Raw genomic sequence first — 22,489 nt, 5'->3', positions numbered from 1 at the left:
GTCCTCGACCTCGTAGCGATCCTCTTGCCTCAGCCTTCTATTCTTTTTTTTTTTTGGTGCCGGAGACAGAACTCAGGTCCTTAGGCTTCAAGGTCAGGCGGCAAAACCACTGAGCTAAATCCCTGGCCCTTGCCTCAGGCTTCTGAGTGCTGGAATTACAGGTATGTACCCCCACAACTGGTTCTGTTTAGAGTTCTGTTATAGTTTGGACCAAGAAGGACCCCAGAACACTTGGGTGCTGAAGCAGGGCCCTTGAAAGGTGAATAGTCATGGGGTCACTGTAGCTGCCTGGTTAGAGGCAGGTCACTGGGAGTGTGGCTCCTCCCTTCACTCTCTGCTTCCTGGCTGCCATGGGCTGAGCAGCATTCCTTCACCAAGACCCTTCTAACATGCCGTTTCTGCCTTGGAGCCAGCTGAGCATGGACTATAACCCTGAGCCAAAATATACCTCTCCTTTAAATTGTGGGTGTCAGATATTTGTCCCAGTGACAAGGAAGGTGACCATTGGGTGTATACCTAGTAGTGGAGTTGTTGGGTCATATGTTCTGTGTTTACATTATGATGAATAGCTAACCTGTTTTCCATAATTACTGAACCAGTTTTACATTTTCACCAGCAGTGCAAAACAGTTCTGAATAGTCCATGTTCTCACCAATGGTTGGGAGGTTTTTAAGGAGAAAAAGTACCTGTTTTATAAAAAGCACTCTGACTGCCAGGTCGGGAATGAATCATAAGTGGCAAGAGCAGAAGTGGGGAGTTTGGTTACTCTGGTGGTTGATGATGGGGACTTGGACCAGGGTGGTGAAGGAGAGAAACACAGATGGGAGATATGCTCTTGAGACAGAATCAACAGGATTTGGTGTGTTGGTGAGAGAGTGGTGAATCGAGAATGATTTCCAGGTATCTGGCTAGGGAAATGGTGTGTATTATATTGCTGTAAACCACAGTGGTATAGATTGTAGGAAGTCCTGGCCTTGGAGAAACCAAGACCCTATGTCTGGGCAAAGAGCTGAAGGTAATAGTGGGATTTGGCCTTTGTTTTCTGGGGGTGCTGTCCCCTTCTGTGCCCCGTCTCTGACATCCTACCTCAGCCTCCCATTCCTGGGTGTGCCCTAGGAACCCAAAGCCCTCCCACTGCCCCATCGCTCAAAATCACCACCTCCTAATAGCACCATGCGAGGGACTTAAAGCCTTTAACAGATGGGCCTTTGGGGGATATTCCAGATCTAAACTCTTAGGGTGGTGAGGGGCAGAAACAGCAGAAGAACAGTCTTCATCATTCTTATGATTACCCCTTAGTGTGCTGAATAAGTGGGCTTTATTGCCTCATCATTTATACTAGTTTTTTTGTCCCAGTAAGTTCTTTGATGAATCAAACATACAAAGAGATTCTTGTCTGCAAGAATTGAAGATGAGAGTCATTTTTTGCATGCAACAGGTTGTTTATTAAAGAGTTCATTAGAACAATGCCAAAAATCCCTAAATTTTTGTCTACTAGGGCTCTTGTTAATTCAAGGTGGTTGGTGAAAATTCCAAAGGGATACTTGACATTTTAAGAAAACTAATTCTACTCAGTTCCTTAATCATAAGGATGTCCTCAGCTCAATATTTCATAGGAAAGTTTTACAGAATGTTTTCACTTTCATTCAGAATATTCCCTGTTTTCAGTTATGCTAGGTTCAGTTTGCTGCCAGAAGATCCTTCTGTGGGGAAATAAAAGAATCAATTATGCACTTAAACACGTAAGCTGACTGCAGGCACAGTCCAAGCCAACCAGTGCACTCTGTCCCCTGATCACAGTGCTTGCTTCAGGAATGGGGATATGGAACAACTGTGGGCTGATGGTTATTTGAATTGTCAGGGAAGGAAATAGTGAAGTTCCTGGTAGGTGGAGGCATCCATGAAGATCCAAAATGTAACAGATACAGAAATAGTACAGCCAAGAGATGGATTCTGGTATCATTGTTTGGACCCTGAATTAAGCCTCTCTGAAGATCTTAAGTACAGAATAGGTTTTAGTGCAAAGGGAAAATATTTGTTGAGTGCTTGTCTAGCATGTGTGAGGCCCTTAGGTTTTTTTTGTTTGTTTGTACCAGGGGTCAAACTCAGGACCTTACACTTGCAAGGTAGGCGTGGTGCCACTGAGCTAAATCCCCGGCCCCCCACCCCCTTTTTTTTTAATACTGGGAATTGAACTCAGGACCTTGCACTTGCCAGGCAAGCACGGCACCACTGAGCTAAATCCCTGGCCCTTTGGCCCTGAGTTCTATCCCTTGCATTATAAGAAAGTTTCTCTTACCGATAGTGTTAGTGTAATATCACCATCTACAGGAAATAGAGGTACTCCTGATGGTATATTCCAGTTTTTAGCTGATTCTGAAATGAAGAAAGACCATATTATGATACGAGTTGAAGAAAACAATAAATAACCTGGGTGGCCTATTTTAGTCAGATGGAGAGAACTCTGGGCAGTATGTGTGGCTCTGGGAGAAATCTCTCCCCTGCCCATTCAACAGAGTGACTTGGGTAAAGACCTACATAGTGTCTTCCAGTCTGTTGGGGTGGGAGGGCTGAGCGTGGAAAAGCAAAGATAAGAGACTCCAGAACCATGTGGAGACCTGGTGGGTATCCTAATGTTGCTGTCAATATTGATCCTGGCATGTCTGATCTTATTACAACACCACAAGAGTGAGGGCTTCCTGTTTTGGTAGTAAGTACATTATTATTATTTTTTCATTAAGTTTATCGGTACATTTTAGGTATACAACACAGTTACATTCATCATTGGGATCTTGTACCTTTACATGACGTATCTTGGTTCTTATTTCTTCCCCATTCCCCTGCCCTCCCTTCAACCCCTCTCTTCCCTATTTGCAAAGACTTTGTTTCCATTTTTTTCCTTTTCTCATATTTTTTCTTTTCCCTTCTTTTCCTTCCCCACCACTCCCACTTCCGTTACTCCTTTAGACCTTTTCTTTCTATTTCACAATATCAAGTATACATTTTGATCCTTATTTACACTTTTAATTTTTCATACCAGAGAAACTACTTGGTATTTACACGTGTGTCTTATTTATTTCACTTAAGAGTATGGCCTCAATGTGCATCCATTTAGCTATAAATGACTCTAGTTTCTTGTTCTTTATGACATTATTTTGAACTCTTTTAGAATTAACCACAAATATGTCCAGCTAACATGCTGTACCATTACCATTGTTGGTCACAACGGTTATGATTCCAGCCTCCTGAATTGTCAGACCCCTAATGTCTGTGTGACTAGGTAACCCTGGTCCATGTTTCTTTTAAATGGCATGATGGTATTGGTCTCAAAGACATCTTGTGGACTAGATTTCTTTAAGAGTTGTAGAAAAGACATTTTGATTTGGTTTTTATTTTTACCATCTCAAAATGCTTTCTCCTATCTGATGCTATCTCCTATCTGTGATCCAGCTGGTGATGGGTGGTCTTGTACTCTGCTACAGCACTGTGCAGCATGGTTTACACCCTGGGCCCTCTCCTGTGACACTGACTCTCTCAGGTGTTTGGGTTATTAACTCCACATACCAGTCAGGTAAGTTGAGAACTTCTTCTGAACTTTGAACAGCACATCTTTTACTGTGTCCTGCAAAGAGATGGGAGGAATAGTTTCATCAGAGCTCCCAGCAAGGCATTGTAGTCAGGGAAAGCAGTCTTAGAGCCTGTGTATCTGCAGGTTTTTCCTAATAAAAAGTTCAGTTACTGGACAAGGCCAGGAGGTGGATCTCGACCCACCCCCTGGCCACTAAATCTTTAGGAGTTTTCAAGGCCCTTCGGTAGCTGTTGTTGCCTGACGTGGCTCCTTGAACAGGGGTTTCTTGGGTTCCTGTTACATGCAAGACACTCGTGTAGGTACAGCAGGCAGCTCTGTGCTTCAGGACAAACACCAAGTTCAGTGGTGGTAGGGCTGCTGCCTCTTTTGCTCTAGATCTGAGACCTTCCTGGATCTGGTCCTCAGTGCTGGTGCTTTCTTTCCCTTCCCTCTCCCTGCACCGCCCTCCCCTGCTGGGTTGTGAGTCCATGCTGCCTATCCTTTGCACATCTAGTTCCATACTTGCTGTGTGTGGTCAAGTCCTCCTCCTTTGTTCATAACTGAGTTAGGGGACAACTTTTGATTAAACCTACTCTGTGCTTTCCAGTTGATTCTCCTTCCATTCTGTCTACATAGTGAGTTTGAAACTATTTACATAAATGCCTGTGTCTCCTGCCAGGTGTGTAGTTACACAAAGTCAGGGATCAGCCCTTATAAGTTGCTTCCCCTGAGCACAGAGCTAGGTATATCCTATAGCTGCATGGTGAAGATGAGACAGAGAGAACACCAGGCATGTGATGATCCCCATCGTGTACCTCTTAGCTAACTCATTATCTCAGGGCTGCCATAGACGACACAGGCTCTAAACCCAGAGTCATATAGTTGTCTACCTCTGGGCATCCATTGAGGCCTCCATTCTCTTAATAACTTTGGTCTACTTTCTGTGTGTTTATATGTATCCTTTCAGCCCACACATTGGCATATCAGTTCCTGAAATTAAACACCTTGTCACTACTTCAGGTGGTAGTTGTAGGGCCAGGCACATAGTAGGTGCCCAGTAAACACTTGTTGAATTAAGGATTAACAGGTCAGATGCCTGAAAGATGGGGTTGGTTGGTGACCCTTCTGTCAGTTTCACCTCTGTTCCAGGAGCCTGGGCCCTGGGTCCTGGGCTCTGGGCTCTGGGCCCTACCCTTACTCTCTACTCTCACTCTCTGCTCTGTCTCCCAGGCTCTTCCTTGGTCATCTGTGTGTTTGCCTCACACATTGTGCTCATTCCATAGAGCCTGGATAGAAACCCCTCACAGGGAGCTGAGGCCATAGGAAGCTGGCTATATTTATGAGTTGCTCTCCTGAGCAGAGTCAGATTAGATCTAGGTCATCTTTTCATGTTTCCACTGAGTCCCCAGCCCTGCTGGTATATCAGAACATCTAGGATGCCATATGAGTGCAGATTCCAGGCCATTTCCAGGTCACTGACTAAGTGTGGTAATCGATAGCGGGCTTGGGCAGCTGTGTTTTAGGTTTTCTATGATCTAGTCTTCATTCTCAGTCTCCATGTCACTGAGCATCGGGCATTATTTTTGATATACTATAGGTAAATATATTGACAACCACATAACTTACCAACTCAGGAGGGCTCACGTGGTGCTCAGATCTGTCAGGAAACAAAGTACAGAGAAATATTAGGCCTTATGAAAAATACTACTCAATTGTAGAGTTTATCATTTCAGGTGCTTCTTAGTAAAAGTCAGTTATAAATTAGGAACTTCTGATCTGAAAGGGCAAACTTTAGATGAAGTTTAAGGAGCCTGTGAGTATATTTTGATTTTGATTTCCTTGTAATTATCCAAGTATTTCCTGAGCCTTATGCATTATTGTCCTTATGTGTTGGGTTTCTTTTTTTTTTTTTGGTACCGGGGATCAAACTCGAGACTGTGCTTGTGAGGCAGGCAGGGGAACCACTAAGCTAAATCCCCAGCCCAGGGTTTCTTATTGTCTCTTACATTGATAATAGAATTATGTAGTCATAGATAGTACCTTGAAACTTCAACGTTTACTATCATTTTGTCACTTGAAATCTTGCCAGCAGTTTTGATGATTATGACCTGAAATAAGGTGAATATGCATTAAATGTAATACCTTGACCTGGCTACTCAGTAAACATGTCACATCGTGAGACGACCATTGGGGTCCCAGTTCAGGACCAGAGTGAGGTCTACTTGGCCTCATCCTTCTAGGCCAGAGTGCTCACTCCATTTCCCTCTTGGGGCTGAGCTGCCAGAGTATCTGTTCCTTTCTTCTGGTGACACCCAGGCACTTGAGGTTTGGTAGCAGCTCATCCCATTAAACATTGTTCCTTAAAGTTCCTTCTCACAGCTCAGTTCCTGTTCATTTCTCAGCACTTACCGATTCTCCCTTAGCAAAACTCTCACCATCCTTTTTTATGGTAGTCGAGTAAGCAACCCGAACACTGTTACTGTCTTGCTGGAACCTGAAGGTTGTCTTGGTGATGCTTGCCTCCAGGTTATCTGACTGTGGTAAAGAAGTTGTCGGTTAGAGTGTGGAGAGGAAGAAGGACCACAGATACTGTGTCATGAGCCACTCGCATATCATTCACAGCAGAGGACTCACGATTCTCTACTATGTATTGATCATCTAGCTGGGTGTCGGCAAAGCTGAGATAGCCACACAGACGAGGCCTACTTCCCAGTATTTTCTATCTCATTTGCTTCCTTGGAGGGATAGTGGGGTATGCAACGTGAGATTTTGCTTTTCTATTACTGTATGCTTTGTCTTTATGTTTATCTCTAAACCCTTGCAGCAAGAGAACTCTGAGTTGATCATTTAGGGACACTGATAAGAACACATTATATATTGCTTCAAACTGGGCCTGGCACGTGGAAGCACTTGTTGTTATTGTTATTATTATTTTTGTGGTGCTCGGGATTAAACTCAGAGCCTCATGCATGCGGGGCAAGTGCTCTTCCACTGAACTGCATCCTTAGCCTAGTCAGTTATTCTTGATGTTGTTACTTCCTTTTACCCCTTATAGGGCCAAGAGCAAGTGAATACTTCATGTGTAGATAAGCCCCATACTATTGATCCTTCTAAGACAATTGTTTTTTGGTACCAGGGATTGAACTCAGGACCTTGCACTTGTGAGGCAGGTGCTGTGCCACTGAGCTAAATCCCCAGCCCATCCTTCTAACACTATTGATAAATTAATTCTCTCCTTTAGGCCCTCTGTAAAATGGAATAAGAATACCTCTATCCAAGTGCTGTTGTGAGGATAAAATAACATTAATCATTTAAATCTTTACATTTAGATATAAGGATACCCATCTATATACCTGATACACAGATGGCACTCAAAAAAATGTTGCCAGGTGTGGAGGCACATACCTGTAATCCCAGCTACTTGGGAGGTTGAGGCAGGAGGATTGCACATTTGAGGCCAGCCTGGGCAATTTAGCAAGACCCTATCTCAAAAATTTAAAAAGGAGAGCCAGAAATGTAGCTTAGCAGTGCAGCACCTGCCTGGCAAGCATGAGGCCCTGAGTTTGATTCCTAGTACTGGAAAAAGATTTTTAAAAGGGCTGGAGATGTAGCTCAGTGTGAGTATGAGGCCCTTGGTTCAATTGCCATGTACTAAAGAAAAAATTTTTTTCTGTTTTCCATTGATGGAAACATCTGATCTTTTAGGGAAAATGTGTATCTATGGCATTGATCAGCCAGATCTCTGGAAGAATGTTTAGAACCCATTTGGTTGCCCACCTTCTCACTCTCAGAGGCTGGCAGATTTGGCTGATGCACAGACCAGAGCTGTGCCAGGGGCCGCGTAGATGATGCTTACCTTGGCGGAGCTCCGCTTGGCATTGTACTTGACAACTGTCTTGACCATTGTGCTGGACATAATTATGGAAATGTTGGCATCTTTAGGATGTGGAGGGAGATGACCTCCAGGCACAGGGACTGCTGTTTTGTCAAAGAGGGCTTCAACCTAGAGAGAGAAAAACAGAAGTTTGTCAGTCTGGGAAACAAGGCCAAAGCCAAGGCCTTTGGGGCCCCGGCTGCAAAGGGTGAAGGGTGAGGTGGCCTGGTGAGTGTTGCATTGAGGTGAGCATGGCAGGGAATGGCAGTTGACCTCCTGGCTGTGTTGGGTCACCCTTTGGGGAGTGGCAGGTCAATGATGACTTGATTACGGCTCCAATAGAGGGCAGTTTGGAGCAGCCAGACCTCTGATTTTCCAAGAGAAGTCACAAATCCTTATTTTTCAGGCAAATTCCCCTATTCACTTGTGGATTCCAGGAAGGTGTGTCTGTATTCACAGTCCTTCCTTTTCCTGACATGTTTTGCCAGCCTACCAGGCCCTGCCTCCTTTCTCCCTTCCCACCCTTAAAAGCCCATCTTGCTAAGAAATCATTTCTCAGATAGTCTAGCCTCCATTAATCAGCCTCTTTTTTTGTATGCACATTCTCCCCTCTGCTTATAAAATGCAAACATCACATGGTGGGAAAGTTGGAAAATTTAGTTAAGTGGGAAGAAAAAAGAAAATCCTACCTAACATCACATATTCCCATGTGTCTTGCTTGTGTACTTCATTTTTATTATACTTTAAAAAATTAACAATACCTGCATAGCATTTCTATATACTATACCTATAAACTTTGAACATTGGGATTGATCTTATCCTTTGCTTCGCTACTTCCTTTTAGTTTTTTCTAACCTCAGCACGAATCATGTATTTTTTTTGTGCTTCAATGTCTGTGCTTAGGTTGTTTCAGATTGGCTTACAGAAGTGAAGCTAGCTAAGTCTAAAATGTTGCCTCTTGTCTGCACTTTTTTCTCATTCTGTCTCCCTGGAAGTGGACTTGGCCGTGTTAAATGGAACAGAGCACACAACTGTGCCTGGGGGTGGCGCTCAGATGTTGCTGGCCTTGGAGATTGAGCCCTGGTTACAGGTGTGGGCATCTGAGAGGGGGCTGATAGCTGGTTTGTCCTGTCCTGATCTATTTTATGAGGTCAGCTATGCCTCCAGCCGTTGCCCAGAAGCCATCATAAGGATAAAGGACACTTACGCAGTAGAGGATTGAAAGGCCTTGTGGACGGGTCCTCGCTGATTTTATATGGAACTGGAATAAGCCAGTGGCTGCAGAGGAGAGGAGAGAGAGAAATGGAGAAAGCACAGCCATTGCTAATAGCCACTGTGCCCGAGCTCTGTGCCTGGCACTGACCTCCCGCCAGTACTAATGTGGACAGCTCCCATTCTCTGGGTTCCAAGCAGAAAGCCAGTACCCTCTCTGGCTTCTCCTCCCGCATCTGGAAGGGTGCTGTGGGAAGGAAGCCTGCAAGGATTTGGTCCTTCTCTCATGTTTGAGAAGCTCTATGGAGAGGAAAAGATTTGCTACTCTAGGACTTAGCAAATGATTTCCTGCTTCAACCATTTTGCAGGTGCTGACCCAGCATGTCCTGTCATCCCCATCTCTCAGCATGTGTTTAGGAATTTTGAGGGATTTCTTGACTCTCAGGCTCCCGGTGGGGAAGATTAGGACTGCTCTTTGCTCAGATTCTGAGCAGGTATGCATTTAATGGGCTGGGATTTAGGGCTGGGGCTGAGGAGCTACAAGGACTCCTGAGGAGCTCTTTGTCCTCTTCCCTTCCTGGGGAGTAAGTTAAAATGGCCTAGAGAAAATGGTGAACTAGGACCTTCCCTCTCCTGAGGGCCTGGAGGAGAGGCCAGCTGGATGTTTGCAGGTGTGGGACATGGTGTCTCAGCCCTGCTCTCTGCTCTCAGGTCCACCACTCAGTGGTCTGCCTTAAGGAGTGATGGCTGTCTTTCCACTGATGTGAGCTTCCCCAAGGTGGTTGTTTGTACTCACAGTTTTTGCACTTGTTGAAATCACTGAAGACAATGCCACAGGACTCTGAGTTGTCAACCTATGAAGTTATCATCTGTTAGCTTTGCCAAGGAAGTCCAGTTAGCCTGTTCTCTTTAGCCCATCATCCTTTTCTCCTTGTCTTTTCCCTCTCGTCTGTCTTATTTTCTTGGGCTCCTTTTTGGCAAAAGTCATCTGTCCCTCCCCCCAGCCTGAGACATTGTCAGTCCTGCTACTGGGAAAGTTGGGCCAGAGGGGCTGCAGGTCCCCTAGTGTGGGGACTCCAGAGGGCCCGATGCTGTGTTTCTGAGTCTCTCCTAGCATCAGGCCCTTTCTGAAGCAAGGGCTCCTCCTTGTCTTTCTCCAGTGACGGGGGCCTCCAAGGGCCCTCCTATTTCTCTAGTGATGGTAGCCTTCTCTTTCCCAGGACTTACGTTCTTCTGTAACTCTACTGACAACACTTTAGGGACGATGTCCTTCAAGGGCAGAGACACAGGAAGAACCGCAGTGTTTGTGACTCTAGGAAAGATGCATGTGCAAAACAGCATGATTCTAGTGTTTCTATTTATTTTATTTATTTATTTTTTTTGTACTGGGGATCAAACTCAGGACCTTGCACTTGCCAGGCAGGTGCTGTGCCACTGAGCTATATCCCTGGCCCTAGAGTTTCTAGGTTTGCCTAAACACTGGGCAAACTGACCCATTCTGAAAGAGCCCTAAGATGTTTTTCTGCTTAACCTGGGTGCACACCTGAGGCTTTTCATCTTCATTATTACCCCTTAAGGAAGATGCAAAGATACCTGACAAAATGACCAAAGCACAGGTGTCTGTCCAGCAACCCCACCTGGAGAAGTTCGTCCTTCAGATACTTGTGCTTGCTGCTAGGCAGACTTGTCTGCAACCTTGTTCATTGTGGTTAGGTACAAAATTAATAACTGACAAAGGATTGGTTGAATAAGATATAGTGCATATTCACGAGGGAATACTGGGGAGTAATAAAGAATGAAGTTGTTCATATACTTGATGAAATATACTCCCAGATTTTTTTCTGATATATGTGTGTGTGTGTGTATTTTTGTACTGGGGATGGAACTCGGGACCTAACACTTGTGAGATAGGTGGCAGAACCACTGAACTAAATCCCCGGCCCCTAGCCATATATATATTTTTAGTACCGGGGATTGTATATATTTTTTTAATGTGAAACAAAGTTCAGAAAAGCCTGGATCCATTAGTTGCTTTCAGGGAGAATAACTAGCCAGTTGGCAGGTGTGGCTGGGAGAGACTTTTTACTATATGGGCTTTTTTTTTTTCTTAAACCAGGGTGAATGTATTGCTTATGCAAAAAATAAAAAAACCAAAAAACTGCAGTACAGTTAGCAGGCAGAATGCAGGGTGTGTGAGAAAATGTTATTCTCAAATACAGTGGGGGCTTTTCTAAGCAGACCCTTCACTGGGCCCATGTTGAAACCATTGCATTAGACCAGCTCATCTCTGAGGGTGGTAACAGCAGGACATACTGCCACAAAGACCACTGAATCCAGAAAATGAGAAAAATGGTCTTACGTCTCTAATATCCGAAGGGTCACTTGGTTGGCACTGATATTTGTTTCCTCGATATCAAGGTTGACGCATTGGGTGTTGTTTGTAGAAACAGCAACTTTCAGAGTTACACCCAAGAGCACTTGAAATCCCACCACAGTGATCACGGGTCCAGCCACACTGTGGAGAGCAAGATACAGGTGAAACTGGGCCTGGCTTCAAGGTGAGGCACAGGCCAAGTGTTAAGTATTTTGGAGATCAGCCTCACACATTTGATAATTAACATATTTGTTAATTGGAGAGAAGGAACAGCTGGTCCTTCTAGTCCTCAGGGCCTAAGGCTGGCTATTGTGGCCCTAAGAGCCTGGAGGTGGGCTCATAGTTGACAGCCAATAAACATTTGATGGAAATCACTAAGCTAACCAACCTCTGGGAGGTCATCTGTTGATGGTACAAAGCCGTCTGTTACAGGTTCACTTTCATGCCAAGCACTCAGGCTGTTGTGTGAGCAACAGAATGAGAAGCCCACCAGGGAGCAGAGCTTATCTTAAAGTGGGAGGTTTTGGAGAAGACCAGTGACTCCTCCTGACACTGTGAACGGTAGTGTTGAGACGTTGAGTCTGAAGGCAGCCTGCCTGGATTCAAACAAACCCTGTCACTTCTGTGTTTCAGCTGTGTGACTATGAGTAAAGGTAATTGCCTTTCCCAGTCTGCAGTGGTTTCCGGTCTGGAAACAGGACTGCTTTTCTGATAAGGTTGTGGAGAGGCTTTTATGAAGTCCTAGCTTGTTAGGTGCCTGGTATGTGCCAGGACAATGAGAGGTATCAGTGCTGCATGTCTTAGTCCATAGAATGATCTCTCCCCAGTGGGGAAGCTCTATCCCTTTGTTGTCTTCCCATGTGCTTACAGCTTACACTGTTAACACATTCCTCCCTCACGTTTATGTCTCCTGAGGACAGAGACCACCTTTAGTCTTTCCTTTGGGCCCAGTATGGCATCTGTCCCAGGGTGATGTTTCTTAACTACACATCAGATGGATGAATGCATACAGGAATGTTTAAATTTGTAACTCTCTGAGGCCGTTTAAGTCATCTCTGTTTCCTCAACCCACTAGAACAGTGCTTGTGCTGAATGGGCTGATTTCTCCATGGATCCCAGAGCATGTGGAAAGTACATTTCACATAAGGCCTACGTAGATGCCACAATGGGATGTGTTCTCTGTGGTTTCTGCCCTCATTACCCACGTATGAGCTTGTGCAGATTTGCTTACACTATTGGAGGACAGGGCCAGGGATTTAACTCAGTGGCACCACACCTGCCTGGCAAGCACAAGGTCCTGAGTGAGATCCCTGGTACCACCCCCCCAAAAAAGCACTATTGGAGGACAAAGCTCTCCAGGGCCTTTCTCTAGCCTTAGGCTGGGGAAGGGTGGGGCTGGGGGCTGGTGGGGAAAGCTATGTATGGTAGCCTGCCCCTCCCCCATGCAGCTATGCTCTTTGTCCTCTTAACCTAGCTCTTGGGCATTGGATCTTTTTTTTTTTTTTGGCACCAGGGATCGAACTTGGGTCCTTGCGCTTGCGCAGCAGGAAGCGAAACCACTGAGCTAAAACCCCGGCCCAGGTCATTGGATCTTATAGCCCCAGTCCTGGGTGATCCAGTGGACTGTTTTGAAAATAGACTTACCCTTTTCCACCCACGGTAGCAGTAGCTATGGCCTCGACATCGATCCCATCGTCTGTTACAGTTGAATTTATCTCCTCTATATCCACGGATTGAACTTCTAATCTGCAAAGTAGCAGCATCAAGAGTCAGTTCTGGCTCAAGAAATCAGCCTGGACGGTGGGAGAAATACCTTTGAAACAGCTAGTTAAACCTACCAAGCCACCACACCATCCATTCCTTTGATCCCTTACTTCACTTACCCATCCAGTTCTTTAAGCTCAAGAAATCTTTATATACATATGTATGTATATATACATATATATGTATGTGTGTGTGTGTGTATATATATATATTATTATTATTATTATTTTTTTAAGACAAGGTATTACTTTGTAGTTCAGATTGGGCTTGAATTCACTATATAGCCCAGGCTGGCCTCAAACCCATGGCGATCCTTCTGCCTCAGCCTCCTAAATGCTGGGATTACAGGCATGTCCCATCATGATAATTTTAAACTTGTTTTAATGGATTGCTGGGTGTGGTGGCACATGCTATAATTCCAGCACTATAGGAAACAGGAAGATCTAAAATTTGAGCCCAACAAAGTTACCCACTTTGTGATTTAGTGGGACCCTGTCTCAAAAATAAATAAAATAAAAATGGACTGGGAATGTAGCTCATGTGAAGGCCCTGGGTTTAATCTCCAGCACTGAAGAAAAAAAAAACAACTTTACAGTATTTCCCCCCGAGAGGGCACAGTATATTGTTTTGTGAAAGGGTGATTGATGCTTTCTTTGGGATTGTGGGAGTTTGAATTTGAGTGTCCTAAATAAGCAGATTTTTTGGTATGGAAAACCTCAATGTCAAGGAAGCACTTACTGCAGCAATAAATCTTTTATGTCAAGGTTTTCCAGTGCACCTTTGAGTGCTTTGGTGGTTTCTGCTGGCAGGACATCCTTCACCTTGCTCACGGCGGAATCTTTGAGGCTCTTAGCGCTTCCAGCCACGTCATTCAGGGTCTGGAGTTCAGGGAGTTCAGCACCTTCAAGGAGCCCTTTTACAGGGCTTTGGCCCGCTCCAGAGGACAGCAGGCTGCCCACACCCAGCTTATCAGCAGTTTCACCAACTTTGGAGAGGGATGGGAGCTTTGGAGACTTGTCACCCTTGCTGTTCATGCCTAGGATACCACCAATGCCGCCATCTCCCATTTCTAGGAGCGAAGTGATGTCTAGCATATCGAGCACGCCGGCGTTTCCCACTGTGTCTAACACTTGCCCAAGCACTCCGACTATGTTAACTTCCTTGCACTTCACCAGCTTCTCAATCTCCGGGGGTACAGTGGCATTCAGATCTGAAAAAGCCAAGAGACAAGTTCCTGCTGTCTGCTGCCTACTCAGTTCAGCCAGCAGGGGGAGCTGGCACTTTTAAATTGTGAGGCACATAGGACCTGTGTATTGTGCCTTCTAGAAAGATCCACCCTGCTATTGCACACCCCAAGTGTGGCCTTGTGTCCCTTTGTTTGTTTGTTTGGTACTGGGGATTGAACTCGCTACCTTTTGCTTGCAAGGCAGGCGCCGGAACCACTGAGCCAAATCCCCAGCCCTACGTCCCTTTGTTAAGAGCTCACATTTGTACCTACACTGAGGCCAGCCTGATGTTGATCATGTCGCATCTAAAGTGATTTGAGCATGCTGTGAAGGAACCTAGATTGAGTTTTGAGCCTTGCAGACTAGGGCACAGTGTTGGCCCTACCCCTCAGAGGCTGAGTAGCCTAGGCCAGGGTCTTTACAGTCTTGCAGCCCAGTCTTTGGACCTGTCCAGGAGCTAATAGTGGGAACTGCTGCATGGGCTGCAGGTGGAGAGTGAATGAGATGATGGTGGATTGTAAGTGCTGTGTAAAGTAGAAGGCGGTTGGGGAGATGGTCATGGAACTGACAGATCTGGACCCTTTCCTTTTCCATCTTTGGGACACCGCCTAAGTCCCTTCCCTCTCTGGGCCTCATTTTCTCCTTGTGGGTCACTAGGAAGTGCTGTCACCTGGACAAGCTGCTACAAGACAATCTCCCCATCATGAGCTTACATTCTCCTGCTCATTGATCCTTCTGGCTAGAATGGGTGCTAATCATGTTCCCCTCCCTCTGGCTATGTCTGGCAGGGAGAGGTGGAATCCCAGGTGCTTGTGGGAAGGGACAGAGGGCAGCCCTCAGTTTAAGAGAGCTGCCATGTCACCAGGGTTCTATGGAGGAAAAGAGCTATGAAGTCTGATGATGGTCAGCCTTGCTGGCCTTGGGGCTAAAGTGCATTGGAGAGAGGGATTGCATTTATTGCCCAGCTGAGTAGCAGTTGCAGGAGGTCCCCTAACAGCAGCTCTCGTGGAGCCATGTGGGCTATGGCCTCAGCAGCCTTAGTGCTGCTTCCCTTGCTGAGAACTCCACCCTGCCGAGAGTCTGCCTATGTGGGGTGGTGGTGTGGTCACATCTCAATCTCAAACATATGCCAGAGACACACACATCAGAAAGTCTTCACTAGAATATGTGTTGGATTCAGAGCAGCATTGCTTGGAATAGCAGAAAATTGGAGCGAACCCATGATTGGATAGATACCTAAACCATGGAGGATTCATCTTGTAGAACAGAGTTTTGAAAATGAATGGGAGGACTTTCTCATTAAAACATGGATGAATTACCTCCCAAACATACATGTGAGGGACAAGCAGCCTACCTATCCTGGAAACTTTAGAATATGTAGTACAATCTCATATACATACATATACATATACATACATATACATATACATACACACATATACATACATGTATATACATATACATATGTGTGTGTGTATATATATATATATGTATGTATTTTTGTGTGTGGTACTGGGGATCGAACTCAGGACCTTGCGCTTTCGAGGCAGGCGCAGTGCCACTGAACTAAATCCCCAGCCCCAATCTCTTATATTGATGAGGATATTCACATGATGGGGCTGGGAGTGTAGCTCAGTGGCATAGCATGTATCTTACATGCACAAAGCCCTGGGTTTGATCCCTAGTATCACCAAACAACAACAACCACACCCCAAAATCCGTGCCTGTTGGTATATTTGTATGTCTCTGTCTCTAGCTCTGTCTCTAGCTCTAGCTCTAGCTGTACCTATCTCCTCTGGGTGGGTCAAAGGGGCAGAGAAGAAAGATGATGCAGTCTGGGAGTGGAGGGCCTCAGCCCCACAGCCAGGTTTATTCCTTAATCTGTGCTGGGTCATGAGGATTTGCTCTCTTTATCCTTTAACATTTTTCTAAATGTCTGGAAGAGAAATGAACAGCCACCATCACCAAATTACTGCATGATATGTACACAGGTGTTCTTTTTATCCTAGTCTGAACCTTTCCTACATTGGAAGAGTTTCATAACAAGGAAGGATGGTGGTAACAGTTGATCACATGTTCCTCAAGAGGCACAGTGGTGTGTAATGGATATGCTGGGCTGGCCCCTGGTCACTCAGCATGTCCTGCGTTCCCTTCTGCCATCCTGTTCTAGGCCATGGCTATAGACTACTGATGAGTGAGCTATGAGGGCTTTTCTGCTGGTCTTTGATTGTCAATGAATCCTTCCCTGTTCTAGTTTCCCACATGGAGTCACTTCTTTGTCAAGACTTCAGTTCCCAAGTTCCTGTACTCTCAGTCCAGGATTGGGACCCAGACATCCCTGCTCTCTACCAGCTCCCAAGGCATCCTGGGGCCTCCTCATGTCTGGTAACCACTTGTTCTGAAGATGAGACTAGCCCCTTTGGGTTAGAAATGAGAAGCCTGTGCAGGGGTGTTAGGATGTTAGGGGTGTTAGCCGTTCTTACTTACACTCGTCGAACTTCTCAGCAGACAGGAAGTACTCGGAGGCAGGTGCACACTGGCCTTCTGGGGTCTTAGGTGACTTTCTGCTGAATGGGGAGCTTTTTTGGGTTGGGGGACTTTTGAAAGCCTGGCTGGATGTCAGGGGAAGAGGGAGAGGTTCCACATGTTGCACAGAGGATAGCGTGGAAGGAAGGCTTCCTACTGTGGGTGGTTCTAGCACGTCAAGTGCTCCAGCTTGAGTGGCCAGCGTGATGGCCAGGGCCCAGAGTATCCACATCCTAGTGGCTGATACCTGAAAAGGAGAGCTTCGTCAGACACCACATTCATGATTGGCCAAAGGGCCACCATATGCGCTTGTGTAGAACAGCTTTCTGGCTGTCAGAGGAGGGCGCCATTCACCACAGTAAATGCTAGAGTCTGAACACTGTGTCCATGGGAATGTGTCCCATGAGCTGGAAACCATTGTCGTAAGGAAGGAGCCCTTTCCTACGTGTTTTGACTTTGCAGGAATGTCCTTTAAGTGCTGTTGGCGGCACTTAATCACAGGGTATAACCTGCCCAGTGGCCTGAACTCTGGTCACACACCCTCTGGCGACCCTCCACATCAAGCACCTCTGCACTGTCTTGATCACCAACTGGAGATATGGAAAGTTCTAAATTTTACAGCAGCAATCTCAGGTTTACCTCTTCACTGGCATGCCAGTAATATGTCAAATAATATCTGTCCTTGGGCTGGGGATTTAGCTCAGTGGTTCTGCTGCCTGCCTCGAAAGCACAAGGTCCTGAGTTTGATCCCCAGTACCAAAAAAAAAAAAAAAAAATATATATATATATATATATATATATATATATATATATATAAATATATCTGTCCAGTGAGCCAGCTGAGTAAGTACTGGTCAGTATGCTAACCCCTTTATCTGTGACATTTCACGTGATTCTGCAAGAAAATCTAGCGTATATTATTCCTTCTATTTCTACCTCAGGGTCTTAGTGGGGAGGAAGAGGCTTGGGTAAAAACCCAATGAACCCCTTTGTTTGTGAGGTGTGCTGGTGACTTCTGGAGATCATGCCATACTTCTCATGTTCACGTTCTTCTCTCACGATGATTCTCTGAGAGTTTTACCCACTAACATTTAGAATAACGAGGAGGCTTAAGTATGTGACATTTTCCTGAAAGAAGGGAGTAGACTCTAGAATTCCTCACTGCTTGCCTTTCTTAACCAGTCAAGTTTTATAAGATTGGGATTGTGGATCTTTGCTCTTGCCTTTGTGAAAGTTGTCAGAATCAACATGGAGTCATTTTGGTCAAGCCCTAACCCCAAGGGTGAGTACATGAAGATATGAGAGGTTATGAAGAAGAGGATCTCATGCATGTGTGCCTGAATAACAAGAACTCGTCACAACCTCACCAAAGGCCACTGCAACCTTACACTAAAGACACTTCGGAGTGGAGCACGGTGGCACACACCTGTAAACCCAGTACTCTGGGAGGCTGAGCCAGGAGGATTGCAAGTTCAAGCCCAGCTTGGGCAGCTTAGGGACTTATTGAGACCCTGGCTCAATATCAAAAATAAAAAAAGGCTGGGGATATAGCTCAGTGTGAAGGTCCTAGGTTCAATCCCCACTACTCCCTCCCTCCAAAAATCTACACTTTTGCAAGGACATCTGTCTAGTAGCTGTCCAACATTGGACTGTGGCCAGTTTCATTATTAATTTTTTTTTTTGGTACCGGGGATTGAACTCAGGACCTTGTGCTTGCAAAGCAGGTGGCAGAACCACTGAGCTAAATCCCAGGCCCTTCATTGTTAATTGATTACTGTTTCAAAGCATCTTCTATGATCCTTCTCCCTTTGTTCTTTTTGTTTGTTTGTTTGTTTTTGACCTGGGGATCAAACTCAGGACTTTGTGTTTGCCAGGCAGGTGCTATGCTGCTGAGCTACATCCCTGGCCCTCCTCTGTTTGCCTTTACAAACATCTTAGCCAGGTATGGTGGCACATGCCTGTGGGAGGCTGAAGCAGGAGGATCACCACAAGTTTGAGGCCAGCCTGGCTACATAGTGAGTTCAAGGCCAGCCTGGACTACATAATGAGACCATGTCTCTAAAACAAAACACTCCCCCCCAATAAATAAATAAATGAGTCTCCTTACTCTAACTTCTTTAAATACACTCATGGTTTACTATGGCTGGCGTATCCTCAGTTAATATGCAATCCTGTTTTCAAATAAATAACCTTTAGAGAATCTTTCTATTATTTAGGTTAACACTGAACATAAACATTAACAAAAGCAAATCATTTGTTGTCAACATCAAAAAGAAGGTGGTTATGGCATAAACAGAACCAATGACAATTCATCACCTTGAATAAATTAATCTCTTTGAATAAAACTCATCCCCTTTTAAAATCAGTTTTTTCATTTTACTCTCATCTGTGAGAAATTTGAACTTTATGTCACATAACATCTAAACATACTTTAACGGAAAAAAAATCTTATGCCTGTGATGGAGTTGATGGCAGTATTGTTAAACTTTGAGCAGACCAGAACTCTTGGAGGATCCCAGTGATACATTTCCCACTCTCTTAAAATCACATAATAAGGGCTGGGCATGGTGATGCATGCCTGTAATCCCAGGACTTGGGAGGCTGAAGCAAGAGGATTGCCAGGAGTTTGAGGCCTGACCTACAGAGAGTTCAAGGCCAGCCTGAACTCCATTGTGAGACCCTGTCTCAAAAAACAGCAACAAAAAAACAAATAAAAAAATCACATAACAGGCTATTGGTAACCACTTGTCCCGAGCTGGGCAGAATGCTATACATCTCACTGGCCGAGGAACATCACTAGACTCTAAACTCAGGAACCCTGGTTGTAGGTCCCTACATGACCTGCCCTATGCTTGTGCCTACCTCCCTTTCTCCTCGTGCATCCTATGTAAGTTCTTACCTTGCTCAGTGTTGATCGTTAAAGTTATCAGAAGCTGCTTCTCTTTCTGATCTTGTCTCTGAACTACTGATGGCAGAGTTGCATCCCGTTTTATAGACCGAAGTCTCTTGGAAAAGTCGTCAGAGAAAACGGGACATGATCCAGGTGTGCTGATAAGGGTGGCGTGGTGCAGGCTGCCTTCCAAAGTCGGCACCTGTTCATTATTGCAACATGTCGGTGTCTTCTCCAGAGGTGTTCAGAGTGCTTGGAGCTTCTTGGAAGGGGAGGGCAGGCCACGCATCTGTCCCCTTCTCAGTTGACATGCTTTTTTTTTGGTGTGTTATTGAGGATTGAATCTAGGGAATTCTGAGATATACTCCCAGTCTTTATTTTTTAAAAATTTTTTTAATTTATTTCATTTATTTTTTAAAATTTTGAGATAGCTTCTCACTAAGTTGCCCAGGGTATCCTTAAAATTGTGATTCACCTGCCTCAGCCTCCCAAGTAGCTGGAATTACAGGTGTGCATTACCACACTTATCTTACACCTTCATAGGCCTGCTATCTTAGAGCTATGAAGGTGCTGAGTGAGTGTGCAAGGTTGGAAGTCCTTTTGGTGCTTTCCTGGTACCCAGGGCATAGTGGCACTCAATACTGAGTGAGCAACCCCAGGTGGGGATTCATGATAGAAGTGTGGGGTCCCTGTGGACAGAGTGTTCAGGGATGGCTTCCTGTTAGGTACTGGTGATGTGGAATAATTTTAGTGTCAGATACTGTTGAGTGATGTGAAGAACCTAGCAGTGCTAGCAGATCTAGGGGCCCTGGAATGTACAGACAGCCTGAGCAAGGAGACAGACCAAGGATGGAGGCCTTGAGGGTGTCCAGTCGGGAATTAGATCACTGCCTCACCCCCAATTCCTTTTTCTAGTTCCCTTGGAAGAGACATGAATGATGTCAATAGACTGCTGTGGTTCTCTGCAGTGTAGAGCACTTGCCTAGCATGTGTGAGGCCCTAGATTTGAACCCCATTATCAGAGAGGGGAAAGAAAGAAAGAAGAAAGGAAAGAAGGAAGAAAAAAAGAAAAGGAAAAAATTCCAGTCTCATGTTCAGACTTACTCTAACCTGCTGTCTCATTTTTTTTTTTTTTTGGTACGGGGGATCAAACTCATATCCTTGTGCTTGCGCAGCAGGTGGCGAAACTACTGAGCTAAATCCCCAGCCCCCCTGCTGTCTCATTTAACAGCTCACCAAGTTCTACAGCCTCATTTCTGGGCCTCACGCTTTCCTTCTATTTCCAGAGAAGGCCACTAGGTTCCTACAGATGTGGGCTTTGTGAGATTTTTCTGTACATGCTGTCTGCTGTTTGGTGCCATCACAGCATTCAAAGCAAGAGCCTGGGCAAGGGAGCTGATTCTAAGGGGTGACCAGTGCTGCTTCAGCCCTGCTGGGTCCATCCCTTGGGCAGGCTCCCCATGTTGGGTGCAGGGTGCTCTCCAGCCCCACTGGGGGTCTCAACCTCTGATGTCAACTAAAGTTCTCTTTGCCAAAGAGCCCATTTTAGGCATTGCTGAAATGTCAGGTACAAGGAACAAATGACAGTTGATCTTTTCTCAGAAGGCAGAACTTAGAGCTTTTACACATAATACTCAGTAGAAAATAAAACCCAGCTGTCCAGGGTCTTATTTTTCTTGGACATTTGAGGGAACTTGAGTCATCTTTTAGATGAAATCTATGCCGTCAGAGGTGGATGTGCCCTTTGATATGTTCAAAGAAAGAATCCAGCTCCAGAAGTGGAGAAGGGGCACATCCGGGAGACAGCCTCCAAGGGCCCTTGGGGCCTCCTGGTTCTTTGTGTTTTTCTCCTTCAACTTTAGGAAGTGGGGCAGCCATTGCATCCCACTAATCCAGGATGTGCATGTAGTGTGTCATGCAGGGTGGCTTATCAGGCTGGAAGCAAAGGCTTGGCAAAGACCTGCTTGTCCCAAACACTAAGTGATTTGACCTGCTCACGCAAGGCGGGCCATGGCTGGACTGGGACCACAACTGTCAGTGATAAAGTGGGTGCCAATTCTTAATGGCCTCTTTATGAAGAGATCACAATAGACTGGGTTGAGCCCAAGTTGTCCTGTTGATGGACATATCGGGATTTTTGACCTTTCATAGGTGTTTCTTTAATCACTCACATGCACAATGCACACACTTGTGGGCATGTCTATCCTTTTGTCTTTTTATATACTTGTCTCTGTCTGGTCACCTGGAACATAAAGGTTGTGTTCAGCATTCTTGTCTCAGTGCTCTCTGGTGTAATTAATCTCAGGTCTTCAGCTGTCACAGTTCACAGGCACCTCTCATATGGACTTTGTGTCCCTAGACCCTCTGAAGTTGCATGTAAAATTGGTGTTAACATTCACCTCTATAGATACACCTTTAATTAAATTCTTGTTTCTTTCTCTTTTTCTTGCACTACTAGGGATGAAACTCAGAGCCTTTGCACTGAGCTATATCCCAGTTCTTTTTAAATTTTTAATTAAAAAATTTTTATTGTAGCGGGGATTGAACTTGGGACCTTGTACTTGCAAGGCAGTCAGTGGAACCACTGAGCTAAATCCCAGGCCCTAAAGTTTTAATTTTGAGACAGGCTCTTGTTAAGTTGCCCAGGCTGGGCTCTAACTTGTGATTTTCCTGCCTCACCTGCTCACAGTGATGGGTTTACAAGCATTTTTCTACCACCTGGTCCCTTTAGTTAGATTAATGAGATTCTTGATGGACCTTATGATTTATAAAAGGTGGAGACCAGTGGTTTAGGAGGAAGCAGTTTCTGTTCACAGACTTTGGGGCCAGACAGACCTGAGAGTGAATTTGTTTTTTGTTTTGTTTTGGTTTTTTTGGTACCGGGGATCGAACTCAGGACCTTGAACTTGTGAGGCAGGCAGAGGATATGACTTTTGATTTAACTACATACTGTTATATGGCCTTGTGACATTATCACATTTTCTGCCTTAGTTTCCTTATCTGTAAAGTGGGGGTGATAACGTACCTATCATGAGGTTTCCATGGGAATTAAACA

At 45.1% G+C, this 22,489-nt stretch overlaps 1 protein-coding gene across 1 annotated transcript; it reads right to left on the bottom strand.

The window, feature by feature from the left end:
- Positions 1-1,433: 1,433 nt before the first annotated feature.
- Positions 1,434-19,576, bottom strand: LOC101704330 (vomeromodulin-like). Its single transcript, XM_004867968.3, has 15 exons — positions 19,444-19,576; positions 16,506-16,791; positions 13,531-14,002; positions 12,673-12,774; positions 11,014-11,169; positions 9,882-9,966; positions 9,451-9,508; positions 8,650-8,720; positions 7,425-7,571; positions 5,978-6,103; positions 5,609-5,676; positions 5,195-5,225; positions 3,565-3,622; positions 2,300-2,376; positions 1,434-1,703 (listed from the first exon to the last, which is right to left on the bottom strand). Exons 2-15 carry the CDS (start codon positions 16,774-16,776, stop codon positions 1,680-1,682), a joined length of 1,746 nt encoding a protein of 581 aa, XP_004868025.1. The 5' UTR covers positions 16,777-16,791; positions 19,444-19,576; the 3' UTR covers positions 1,434-1,679.
- Between the last annotated feature and the right edge of the window lie 2,913 nt (positions 19,577-22,489).

The sequence above is a fragment of the Heterocephalus glaber genome, unplaced genomic scaffold (genome assembly GCF_053883595.1).
Source record: "Heterocephalus glaber isolate CG9 unplaced genomic scaffold, H.glaber_assembly_v1.0 deba00001532, whole genome shotgun sequence".
Taxonomy (NCBI): Eukaryota; Metazoa; Chordata; class Mammalia; order Rodentia; family Bathyergidae; genus Heterocephalus; species Heterocephalus glaber.
Note: the sequence above shows the minus strand (reverse complement) of the source record. Positions and strands in the feature narration are given on the sequence as shown.